General features: G+C 38.2%; 1 protein-coding gene across 1 annotated transcript in view; it reads left to right on the top strand.

Annotated features, from left to right (window-relative positions):
• Positions 1 to 13,583, top strand: part of PARD3B (par-3 family cell polarity regulator beta) — a 407,455-nt gene that overhangs the window by 139,439 nt on the left and 254,433 nt on the right. Inside the window, exon 4 of the mRNA XM_031045134.2 lies at positions 3,439 to 3,548. Within this exon, the coding sequence (XP_030900994.1) occupies positions 3,439 to 3,548 (110 nt within the window). The remainder of the gene's footprint in view (positions 1 to 3,438; positions 3,549 to 13,583) is intronic.

The following is a 13,583-nucleotide window of genomic DNA, read 5'->3' as shown; positions in this document are numbered from 1 at the left end:
TCCCGAAAGAGAATCAGGTGTTCTCCCTGTAAAAAGGGACCTTCTCACTTCTCAGGTGTTCAGTCTTCTTCCTTACTATTTGTTTTGCCCTACTAGATAAGGCATTTTGGTTCAATTTACTTTTGTCTAATAAAAGGTTATTTTCTTGCTCCTGTTGTCTTTGTGGTGTATGCATGGAAAACAATAAGGGCCAGAGGGACTGTTTCAGATTATTTCAGCTAAAGACTGCAGCTGACTTAATTCACAGAGATGTTGTGTTTTGTGATATCTCTGTATGAGAAATGATGTTACATGTTCATAAATATATTTTTAAAAAACTGAGAAGATAGACTCTAATTTTCTCATCAACAAGAAAATGATCCATAGGACCTTAACATTTTCAACAAGCTGGGAGAAAAGAGAAAGCCTTGTAGACAGTGATCAGAAAGTCCAGTCGTTTTTGTGCAAGGAGGGAAGCATTCAAGATGAGCACCATAAATTTCATATCCTCATGACAATAAGCAAAGTCTTGCAGGAATAGAAAGAAACCAAATAGCTTCAAGGCCATCTTCCCAAACATGAAAACAGTATTTCCTTTAATCCCATTGCTCCTGCAAACTTCGGTTTCAAAGTTTGGACAGCAGTAAACCAAGAATTGGAGCATGTAATTTTGCTTCAGTTTTTTTTTTTTGGAAAGCAGTGGCAGAAAGCAAGTGAAAGGAGGTCTTCGAAATTGAGGACAAGAGAATGTGGTAAAAACAGCACCTTGCAGCAGTCAATACAGGGAGAAATGCTGGGAGGGTCCTGTCTTACTAGACAAGACTTATACAGTACTGCGGTGCAGGAGACATCTTTCAACTGCTGTGGCAGCTGGGAGGCCTTGGAACAAAGAGAGTCCTGCCTTCCAGTAGTCACAGTGATGGGAGACTTCATCTTTCAGCCAGAGGAATGAGGAGTTGGTTGTAGAAGACAGGAAAAGGAGAAACCTAATTTCAGAGTGTGGACTTCGGGAGGAGGAGCCAGTTTGGATTTTGGGGATGTGTCATCCCCTTTGGGGGCTTCTTTAGTTGATTGTGGGGAATTTTTTTTACCCTCTTTGAATTACTGGTGATCTCTCCTTGTAGCAAAAGGGGTACAGAAATGAGAAAAGGGGCTGGGATAATGGCCTTGAAGAATACAAGCAACAGTATGTTTTACTTAGAATTTGGGCTCACGGAGTTATGAAAGTTTTACATATAAAAGTACCAATGTAAAGCGCTTTCTGGCAAGAGTATTTCTGTGTGCTGGTCATGTTTATGTCAAAAGAGTTGGAGATGAAATTATGCTGAATCACACAAAAGTGTCTGAAGCATCTGTTTTCAAAGTGTTGTATTGAAGAGAGACTGAAAATCGGGTACAGGCCACTGGAAATACTTTGGTCATTCACAATATACACAGGAAAAATTATTTTAAGGAATAATTATTTATATTACAGAAGGGCATAACTTAAAAAATCCAACACTTTGGCTTCAGTTTGTACACACCTTCTTATTAAATGTGCTTAGAGAGAAAAAAATTCTTTTCAGCACCATGTGAAGAGCAGGAATATTTTAGTGGAGAGATTTGGTTCCTTTTGACCTACTACCACCTTTGGAAGATCACATGAAATTTATAAAGTTGGTTATCGATCCCTTTCTTCAGAATCTCCTTATAAAAACATGCATAGCTCTTGGCACCAGGATTATAATCACTTGGAACAAAACCCAATATTCACCTTTTGATATTTCAACATTCCCTCAATATCAGGACACAAATTTAAGTCTTACTTTTGCTTCTCTTATTGATTTTCTGTATAAGTGGACATAGAAGGGATTACCTGCATATAAAATCTGTTGCTCACTGTGAGGAAGGGTAGGAACATTAGTTTCTCTGGTTGTTTCTCAGCATCAGATGCTGGTATTTATTGCAGCTACAATTAGAAAGTTGTGCTGAGAGTGAATGTGGTACAGTGACTCCAGCTTTGTTAGCACATCTCAAATGAGGAAACTGTTGCACATTCAAACTTCTATTATAGAGCTAGTAATTATGGCTGCCATTGGACCCAGCCACTATAATTAGTATTATAACTGACAGTTATAATTTTATTTTCACTCACTTGCAACATTTGAAAAATGACTGTCTCAGACCAGTGTTCTCTTCATTTTTTTTCTTTGCCTGTGCATAAATTATTTTGGAAAGACTCGGGAAAAAGTATTTTTTGCTTAATTCTGTTTTGGATAATGTGAGAAATTAGTTTCTCATATTACTAAAGATGTTTTCCCTCTCACTTCACCTGCAAGTTCTGTGGGGAGTGTTCTATACCTAACTGTATGGCTGTGTCGCTAGAAGCTGCTGGAGTCTTTGAGGTTGTTCCCAGACAGCGTGTGAATAGACATGAATAGCTGGTGAGTCTAATTGGAGATGCCTGTAAGAGAAAGCTGTTTAGTCTACAGCTTCTCTGAGACAACTGCAGCTGCCTACGTCTCTTCCCTGGGAATCCTGAGAGTTGGTAGTGGGAGGCAGATCTGGTGTGAATAACATCTCTTCCCTTTCTTCTGCTTATATCCTTATTTAGGCTGTCTCTGCAGAGCCAGCCCAAAGCAGGTAAGATATTAAATATGTAGGGAGTTATCCAGGAGCCCTTTAGCTGTCTGTACCCAAAAACCTGTGCCTTATCTGTCATTTATATGCCTCAGGTTGAGACAGTACAGAAGTAGTGGTGGTGGGCTGCTGCATCTTGGGAGCTTATGAAAATAAGATTTATGACTCTGAATATATGGTCTTGCCATCATACTCATTGCAGACTTCCATACAGTTTAAGTGTGGGCTGGTATAACTGATTGGTACAGGAGAGACAAACAGCTGTTCAGGACAACTTTTGGGCACACACTAGGAGAAAGTATGTAACAGTTCAAGATGAGATTGTGAGGTCCAGTTTGATGGGTTAATGTAGAACATCATAGTGAGACATGTCCTTAGTGTGTGAAACAAAAGGCTTTAGGCATTTAGTTTTAGTTTGGTTTAGTTAAGTAACCACTACCAGCTGCAGGACCAAACAGTAGCAGTCCAGTTCTTCCTGTGTTTACAGTTATTCCTTAGACCAAGCATATGATTTCTCTGTCAGAACTTGATGGTACCTGTGGTCACAGATATGTGCAAATACTTGTTCCTTTTTCTAAGAAGGTGCCTTTTACTACTGTTCATCAGCAGTTTTCACCTAATTTAGCAACTCTTTGTTGGAAGTCTATATAACAGCGCTTAAAATGTTTCTTTAGCTTAATAAATAATAAATGGAAGAACCTAACTAGAGGTAGTAATTTGTCAGGTGGATATTGCCACTGATACTTATATTTAAGCACTGTATGCATGTCTTAGTTAAACCACATTTGCCCTGTGTTCCTGTAGCACCCTTGAACCGTTGCTCTTCGTTTTGTCTCTTAGGTACACCACTTCTAGTTCGAAGGAGCAGTGATCCAGCTCTGGGCCCACCTGCTGACTTCCACCCCAGTGCTTCTCATCCCAGCGACCACAGTCTCAAGCATGTTGCAGCAGTAGGTGTCATGTAACTCACCTTTTTTTTAAGAGCAAAACCTGTTCTTACCTTTTGGTATATAGCAGTTGTATAAGCTATGTCTGTACTTGTATCTAAAACAAGTGCATCATACTCATTTTCTGTAAGGGAGAGAATTTTTTCTGGACAAAATGGCTGTTTTAGATTATACAGTCAATTAACAATGGTTCTCTTTTTTTTAAATAAGACATTCACATAAAGCTCATTGGTGACATAAGGCACTGGAATATGAACTGAGCTTTTAGCAATAAAGTATTCGTTCAGTATCATTTTGTCCGGTTCACCACTGCATAGTGGGAAAAATATATTTCCCTGTTAATATGCGTCATCCGTCTTTCATGCTTTTCCACTTCCCTTGTTTTCTCATGGCATTTCTGTCTTCCATTAGCACTCTGCTACTATCCTCCGTGGTATCTTCTTTCTCTTGCTTTTCTGTTTTGCAGCGTGACTTCCCTTTGGAGGACAAATTTGTTTTCAACGAATAGTTATTACTGAATATTAGTGCAAAGACACTACTAGTGAGGATGTAAGTAACTCTTAATTAGATGTTATTGCAGTCTGCATTAAATCTAAAAATGATAATATCTTTGTCACGCTTGTGGCACATTTTTTATTTGAGTTTTAAGGCCTGAAGCTTTGTGTTTGTGTGTGGGGAAGGTGTTGCTACGTTCCTTACAAAAAGATGAAATTCTTTATACTCTCTCAATGTCAGCTGAGATACGTAAGTGCACCAAGCAGAATAAAGCTTGATCATAGATCTGATGTTTGCCTAGAAAGACTCCAGATCTGCTTCTGCACTAGATCACAACTAGTTTATAGCAAGATTACACAGATGGCTTTATTGGCACATTAGGGAGCAAGAGGAAAAAACTGGGGATCAGCAACACATGGTGGAAGTGTAAACCTTCTCAAGCTGAAGATGTATTAGTGATCATACTTCTGGTTAAGTTTGTGTGAGTGAAGTAAGTAAAGTCAGATTGTGTATAAATGATGTTCAATGGATCTCAATCTTAATTGTCTTTCTGAAGGCCAACACAGGATTTTAGTCGACTGTCATTTCTCTTTACATGGCCAAATGTATGTGCATCTAAATATTTAGTGTGACTCTTATTTTACAATGGCTTGTGTTATTTGCTAAGTGGTGTAATTTTAAACCTTCTAGTGACTCTCCATGTACATTATGGTGTTAGGGGGAGCTGAACTTTATCCAAGTCCCATGTCATTTGTCAGACCTATTTGAGCTGAGAGGTTTTTCTTGATGTTTGCTGAAAGCACTCACATATTAATGAAATACTGACTTAGTCTGATAAATAAAAGCACAAAGAATTCCTGGTTAACAATGCAGATCTTCCTCTCTTTGCAAAGTTGAGATGTGTAAAGCGAGTATGTCAATGTGTGATGATGACCTCTGGTATATTACAACCATGGGGGGAAAAAAGTGGAAAAATTGGTGACATTTGTTGCATTCCAGGACATGTTTTGAATGTTTTATTTTTTGGCCATCAAGGAGAGGAAGATAGGTTTTCATTGCTTTGTTGGGTTTTCTTTAAATATAATATTAGTGGTGAAAAGTGCATTTATGCTATTATATGAGGATTGCAGTTAGACCTGGAGGCTAAACCCTCACCATGCTTCACTGACTTGCATCAGTGCACAAGGATCCTCTAGGCTGAAAGGGATTCTCTGTGCCTAAAATAGAGAGTATCCCTCTGTCAGCTGCATGGTAACAGTCAAAGCTGGACGGGTTACAGTGGAAAAGGCTCTTGGGTCTTTTTGAAATGCCATGTAAGGGCTGGAGGGAAGGCCCAGAGGGTTGAAAGTTTCCATTGTTAAAGTGAAAATCTGTTACAGCAAAATACATTACACCAGCTCTTATTTTTACAACAGTGCCATTTATAAAACCCTTATTGTCAGTCATGCTGAAATATTCTTTGGCATAATGTTTTGGGAAGCATAGAAATCTTAAACAACATAGGTTAAATTAGGTACAGATTGTTTCAAAACACGGGGAAGAATCAATACCTGACAAATGAAAAAACATGGCACAAACAACTGAACACTGCATTTTGAATATAGCTGTGCTCTTTCATGCAGGTGTTAGAGCAATACTTAGAGAAAATTAATTTGTTCCATATATTGCTGCTGAAAATGTAAAATTAATTCTGCATTTCCTTTGCCACAAACACGAGGGTTTTCTTCACATTAAACTACATCCTTGCAGTCACATGCAAGTTAGAAAAACCAGAGCTGTGGGTGGACGAAACAATTTTCAATGTGTGTAGTAAAAATGAAGTCTCTGTATTTATCCCCCAATTATCTTAGCAATCATTTTGTAATTGAAATTGACTTCCGTAATTACCATAATTGTTTTGGCACTTCTGGCATTTTGGTGTTCGGCACATGTAGAACTGGAAGTTTGGTTCTATGTAGAAACAGTTGCAGTTAGATTGTGTGCTGTCTTATACAGTATGTACTGGTTCTCCAGTAGCTGATCACTTTTTTGAGAGGTGATTACCATGTGAATCTCTGAAGACAGCACTATTTCTATGAGGGTATGATAAGTAATGCCTAAAATAGAATAGCAAACATGCAGTAAGAACACTGCTATCTAGTTCTGGTGAACAGGGTGAAGCTGATGAACTGTTTGAACCATTACCATTCACAGTACTTATAGAATCTAAGCAGAGCACATACTGTTTTTAAGATGTCCCATTCATTCAAAGGAAGATTTTAATTTTTTTTTTCATGCCATATGATGATTACCAAAATTAACAAAATCTTTGCTGGGTGACCAGGTAGCTTGAGAAGAATTTGAGCTATTCCTTCATATCTTCTCTGATGCTTATTTTGTCTTAGCTGTAGTTTTTAGTCCCAATTAACAAAATGCTTATAGATCAATCAAAAACTGATAGTGAAGTCCAGCATCTGTTCTCTCAGATTGGAAGTCATTTAACAGATGGTACAAAATTGGAGTATCTTTTTTCTTCCAAACCTCTCTTCCTTACCATGATAACTGCCACTGAAAAATTTGGAGGCTATAATCAAGGAAAAATAGGAATAACAAATACCTGCATTTGTTATTGAAGAAAAGGTATTAGCAAATTTATTAATTTATGAAGGCAACTGTTAAACTCTTCTGTCTATTTATAATCACAGAGCCCTGGCCAGGTTTTCAAAGCAGAAACTTCCCTCCCTGGGCCTCCAGAGAGGACCTCAGGGAAGCATGACTAGTTTAAAACACTTTGATGTGTTGGGTGGCCGTGGGTTTGCTATGGCAGTAGTCAAGTGCTGGCCTAGCTGCTTTTTGACTGTGAATGGCCTGGCTTCAGAAAGTGGGGTTAGCAGTAGGCCATGAAATCTTCAACCAGGGATCTCCCCTGGAGCGAGGCCATGCTTCATGATTGAAAAGGTCAAAGCCTTTCAGAGGAAAGGAGCATTCTTTGGCAACTTAGCACTTGTCCCAGCTTGATGAGAGAAGCTGCAGTTTCAGGTTTTCAGCACTGACTCAGAAGTTTCTGGCTGGATCCCTCTACCCAAGCTCTAAACTGATAAAGACAAGATATGCAGCAAGGCAGAAAGTCTGAATTATGAGGTTCTGTTGGTTTTGTTTTGAACTTTTTAGGGAGCAGAGTGCGTTTTGCTGCTTTTGCTCAGGCCAGTTCATCCAGGTAGTAATTGCTAAGGTATAATTAAAACATCTGAACTTTCTGGAGATGATTCTTCTGCTTATCTCTCTTTGCCCAGAGACAGACTTCTCTACTATGATAAAACATGATCAGATGTTTTAGATGGAGAATTGTGGTTGATGGCAGTTTTGCATTAATTCTGCTGGGACTAAGGTTTTATCCCCTTTTGTTAACTTGCTGATTATTATGGGAATGTGATGTTCTGCATTACTTTCTTTTCTAGTTGCATCTTTCTGGATAAATACTTAGTTTAACTTGGAGTTAATCAATGCTAATGCCTGATCGAATTGAATTTATCCATATTTAAGATACAATGAGATGCTGGATCAATTGAAGAGCCTGCTCCAGTGGCTCAATATCATTTCAATTTTTACCTAGATGTGTCTTGAAATTGACTGGTTTTTATGCATTGTGGACATATAATTTGCAATTTTGGATAGGGCTCATATATAATCAGAACATTTTTATGCTTCAAGCCCTTGTTAAAAAAGGTCGAAACCTCCTCTGGTTCTTCTGGCCATTAATTGTGTTTGTAATGTATTAGCCTTCCTGATTAAGTGTCTGCAGATTAGCATAATGTGAGTGTGTGTGAGGATGCAGCTCCACGGATTGTGCCTTCTACATGCTGTTTTATGTATAGATGTAAACATCAGTGCTGCAATCAGAGCTTGGTTTTGAGAGAAATATCAGTTGTACTTTCAAAGTGTATGGTTTTTTATTACAAGAAAGAGACAGAAATATTAATTCATCTAAGGAGGCTATTTAAAAGCAGGGCAGAGCACAAAAGGTCTTTTTTGATAGAGTGATGGGATAATGCTATAGAGTCTATAATTTGTGTTGATCCAGTGGGTTTCTGCTAAGGCCTGAGCTAAGAGACTGCACTGCCATGAGGGTAGTATTGTCTGATTTTAGAAGGTAAAACTTTTGTCCAGTATTGTTTACTCACCCTGACTAGGTCAGGTAGTTCTAATTTCTGGTCCCTTTCCATGTGTTAGAATTTCAGTATGAAATTCTCCCATAGTTATGTGATAGAATCACAGAATAGTGGGCTAGAAGGGACCTTTAAAGGTCGTGTAGTCTAACGTCACTGCCATGACCAGGAACATCTTTAACTAGATGAGGTTGCCCAGAACCACATCAAACCTGACCTCGAATGTCTCCAAGGATGGGTCATCTGCCACCTTGCTGGGCAACCTGTGCCAGCATTTTACCACCCTCATTGTAAAGAATTTCTTCCTTACGTCCAGCCTGAATCTCCCCTCTTCTAATTTAAAACCATTGCCCCTCATCCTGTTGCAACATGCTCTGCTAAAAAGTCTCTCCCTATCTTTCTTATAAGCCCCCTTTAAGTGTTCCAGGAGGGGGGGATATGTGAAGGAAACCAGAATTTGAGAGAAATTTGAGTTCTTCAGGAACTAGCACTGCTGGAAGGGCATAAAATATAAATAATATATAAACATAAATGTAATATAAATAGAGATGGAAACTCATCTTGGGTATTACAGTGTGTGTTGCAGGGCAGAGGCAGGAATGCTCCCCTGAGGTCGTGTGGTCTCAGACTGTCATTTGGAATAGCAAGCTTTTTAAATTCTGGAAGGCATTTATTTATTTCTGGTTAAAGTTTTCCTATTAATAATTTAACTCCCACTCTTGAAACACTGCAGTGTGGAACTGAGCAGAAGATCTGGGGAGACTTAAAAGAATTTTCTGTCATTCAGATGGGGAGTTCCGAGCAGTTTGAGTTTTTTAAAAGGGAATTCTGATGTGGGTGAATCCATTTTTAAAGCAACTACTGTGTGTCTGTTTACGCTGTGGAACATATATAGAACACTCCTAATCAGTGAAGGAGCTTGTCAGTGTATTGCTTTTGATGTCTGATTAGATGATCATAGGGACATCTGCAGCGAGTTAGTTTTGAAGTTGTTGGTGTGAGGCACTGCAGGAGCCAGAGCTGTGTGGCACTCTTACACCATGAAAAACTGCTACTCTTAAAGAGCCTTTTATAAATCCAACTATGCAGCTAGCTGAGGGCTGTCAAATTAACAAAAGCCATTCCTTCTTGATTCTTTCTGTTGCCTTTCAACCCTGCACTGCTTTTTCCCCGTTCCTTGTGCTGTGTGCTGTGGCATTCTGTGTCAAAAAGAAATTACTTTATATTGTAGAGGAAAAGCTAAGAAATGTAAATGAAATATTTGTAATACTTAAGAATACTGAATTGATCATCTGAAAAGGGACAGAAGTGCCCTGTAGTAATTTCCTCTTTTGAGGGTGCAAAAAGGTATGGGGGGAGGCGAGGAGGAGGAAGTCCTCTTTGTGTTCTTGCATAGCCTACATTTCTAGGAAAGTGTATTGTTTTACCTTATTGTTTAAGATGAGCAGTGGGTTCAATTTACATATTTTTATTTGAGAAGGATAAGTAGACTTCTTGTGATTTATTTGAATAAGAGCTAATAATGAATGTTCGTGATGTTAATATATAGATTATTAGTAAAAAGGCTACAGTTGGTAAAAGTAATAAAATAATTTTTAATGTGTTGCTTTCTAAAGCCTGTTTCCAGTGAGAGAAGTGCAGGCTTTTTACTAACTATCAATGAAAGAAAGTATCTATTATGAAACCATTGAAGTTCTCCATTGTTCTGGAACTTATGTTTATAGGGGGCTGGGTTTTGTTTCCCCTGTAAACCAGATTTTGGGCCTTGGTTATTATTTTGAAGACTTTTGATTGTGTATAAACCTTTCTCCTTTGTCCTCTGCCTTGGGTAGTCAGGTAGATGTGATTGCAGGTGATGGAAGATGGCGAAGAGACTTAAACTCTTGCTTTTTCCCATGTGGCCTATCTTTTAAAGAACATGGAAAAATTATAGGGTGGAAATAAGAACTGCTGACAAAAAAAAAGTTAAGAAAAAGGGAAAAGGTCATGCTTTCAATGCTGTTGACACATTCATCTCTTAGCTACATCTTTGGGGTCCTACATAATACTGTCATTCCATCTGGAACAGCTTTTAGGCAGGCAGCTTACGCAACAGTCTCATGGCACTGAAATTGGAATGAAACATTAGCAAGTTACTTGTATGTCTGACAGTCAAAAGTGGAAGATGACAGTCAACATGGCTCATGCATATCATTTACTGTCAAGATCTAGAAACATTTAGCTAAAATAAGATAGGTTTTCAGTCGATGTCCTACTGAAGTGCCTGCTGCTGAATAAATAACATTTTGCATAACACAGAGCAAGCCAGTGGACAACTGGGAATAATGGCAGAGATATTAGATACTTACTTAGATCCAGATGTTACTGTGACATTAGGAAAAAACTCACTTCGGATTTTTTTAAGATGTCATCTTCCAGAGACTCTGCTCTTGTTCTGGTTAATATTTCTGTGTCTGTGAAAGTGAGATCTGATGCTTTGTTTCTCTTGAAGGTTTGACAGTTATTCACACTCAAAGGAGGTTTGATATTTTTATTAGGAGAGGCTCTTTAGACACTAACCTACCCATCCCATTGGAAACACTTTATCTGGGGATTTGTTCTTTTCCTGTGTAGTTGGTGTCTCAGCTAATCTGGATTTACAGGTTTTTGAGTTATAATAATAACATAGTGCTCTTTGAATCTTACACATTCAGGGTTTTTGGGTTTGTTTTTTTTTTTTTTTTATGGCAGCAGGTTCTGATTGCTGTGAAGCAATTTCTTACAATAACAGCTGGAATGAAGGGAGGAATATTTTATTGTTTCCATGTTACAATGTGCTTTTGCTGTTACATTTGTTTGACATAGAATCATAGAATAGTTACGATTGGAAATGACATGCTGGTGTTGGGAATAACAAACTGAGACCACTGTGAAGATAGACTAAAATGGTGAGACTCAAGATATTGAATAAATAACTCAACTTTTGTTTTTTGTCAGTAATTGCAATGGTTTCATCTGGCCTGTAAGTGTAATATGACCTTTTGTCATAACCCAGGCAGTAGAAATTCTCTGAAATAACTTTAAATAAATAACACCTAGCAAACAAACAGTTTTGTCAATAAATAAATCTTCAGTTAAAATTAAGTTATTAGACTCTGAGCTGATATGAGAGCAAATTGTTGTCTCTGTTCCTCTGTGCTGTGAGGGACAATAATTACCTGTTTATGAGGTACCCTGGTTTTCCTGTCCTGATCACCCAAAGATGGACGTACCTGTGGTCTGATCTGGCACAGTTGTTCTTATGATGTATTCCAGATTCTAAAGAAGTGTATTTGCCAAAGTTTTACACATCCCAAGGAGTATCATAAAAAAGAAAAACCAAAACACTAAACCAATCAAACAAATCACACACACACAAAAGCAAAACTAAACAACAAAAAAAAAAAACCCAAACCCACCTCATGCAATCAACCAAACAAAACCAAACCACAGACTTTGGCCCCAAGAGAGGTCTTACAGGAACAGTTTCTCTTGGCAGTCAAGTTTCATGGCTTGTGCTTTTAAAAAATTACTTATCTATTTTTGAAGTATTAGTGACAGTAAGTTTTGCCTTCATCTGGGTTTAAGTCTTGGTTTACTGTAGGTTTCAATTAGAACATATGGATTCTCGAGTTCCTCTGTAGGATTCAAGTAAAACAGGTTTCTTCTTTGCATCAGTCCCAAGGGATGCCCATTGTACCATACTAATTATACTTGAACTACAGCATGTAGTATGGCTGGGCTGAGAGTGTATCACTGTATCTTAGAACTAGCAGAATGACTGTCTGTGTTGGCATTGATGTTGTCTATTTAGCAGCTGGCTTAGCGTGGCATGAACTTGGACCTTAAATAAAAGAGCTGTTGTGGTTCTTGTATCAGGGTTGCTCCATTGACCTAATAGTGGTGCATCTAAGATGATTATACATTTAACATGTGGAGATAAATTGGCCTCCTATTTTTCTGTTCTGCTTTTTCGGAATTACCAAGTACAATTAATTTCATGGTATGTCTGTCAGCTTTACAGAAACAAAAGGGAAACCCCTTCTTTTCAGCTGGCCACATATCAGTCTAAGATGTATGGTGAAAGCTCCTCGAATCTGGAGTTCACTTTTAGGCCCACAGCTCCCTTTAACAATCTGCATAAATCTTTCTGTCCTTCAAGCAGCAGAATGGGAATCAGAAATATGTTGTTTTGTAAAGTAAGTTCTGTGAGCAGCACTACTGAGCAAGGGCTAGTTATTCTTCATTTCCTTATCTTCAGACACTTTCCATAAGAGCCCAGATGAATTCTGTTTCTGATGCAGGAGAGACATATTCCAAGGGGAATTTTATAGAACACTTGTATGAGAAGTTGCAAGCACATTAAAAGGAGGAGAGGGCAGTGGAAAAAAAAAACCCGATTAAATGGATTTCAAATCACAAAGCCCAAGAATTAGTGTCTGAACTATATTTTTGGTTTAAAAGAACATAGGATCATATTCCTCAGATCTGAGACATCCACCATAGCTGCCTTCTCGGTTCAGATGTTCTGGTGTGCTTCTGCAAATGTGGGTTTTCTTAATGATATTGGTGAAATCCTGTGGCTTGAAGACCAGCTATGAGACTAGTATGGCTAACGTATGCTGCGTGGATAAATACATCCACATTTCCTCCATACATAGTATCCTTGGATGCTCTCAGATTTCTGTTTGAGAGGATGAGTTCAGTAATGTTTTATATCTATAGGAATAATATTCTACAAAAGATACCCTGAAAATGTTGATGACTGGGCTGGTCTTGTACAATGGTAAGAATAGCTAGAGTCAAAGTTTTGCTCCTTGGAGAAAAAAGGTCGAAGGCTATTGTTAACCTTATATTACAAGTCCTCCTCTTGTTACTACCAGGGAGACTTAGAGGAGTAGAGAGTCAGAATGGGCTAGAAAAGTTTTTACATAATAATTTTATTATTTAAGAATTACCCTGTAAACTTTTAAATAGCCCATGTCAGTCAACAGGCTATTCTGTCCATCTTTGATTCCCTGTTGTTAAGCATGGGAAAATTCTCCATCCTGTCATGCAGAAGAGAAGAACGGAAACTGTCAGGATCACTGTTACAGATTCAAACATTGCTAGCCAGAATGTTTGAGATGGATACTGCGTTATGGTCAAATTGATAGTCCCAGTTAATGCACAAAAGAATATCTCTGATGTATGGTTTGTTTTTTTTTTTTTCTTTGAAGCACCTTAGAACAACAAATTGTCAAGAGTACAAATACTTTTAGTTTAGGGATTGCCATGTTAATAATAACAGAGCTATCCTTAGGTTTACAAAACACTGAACCGAATGATTGCTTAATGCCCATTGTGTTTTTCTGCCTTTTTACCTTTTAATGTCTGGTTG

This window comes from Melopsittacus undulatus, chromosome 8 (genome assembly GCF_012275295.1).
Source record: "Melopsittacus undulatus isolate bMelUnd1 chromosome 8, bMelUnd1.mat.Z, whole genome shotgun sequence".
Classification (NCBI taxonomy): Eukaryota; Metazoa; Chordata; class Aves; order Psittaciformes; family Psittaculidae; genus Melopsittacus; species Melopsittacus undulatus.
Note: the sequence above shows the minus strand (reverse complement) of the source record. Positions and strands in the feature narration are given on the sequence as shown.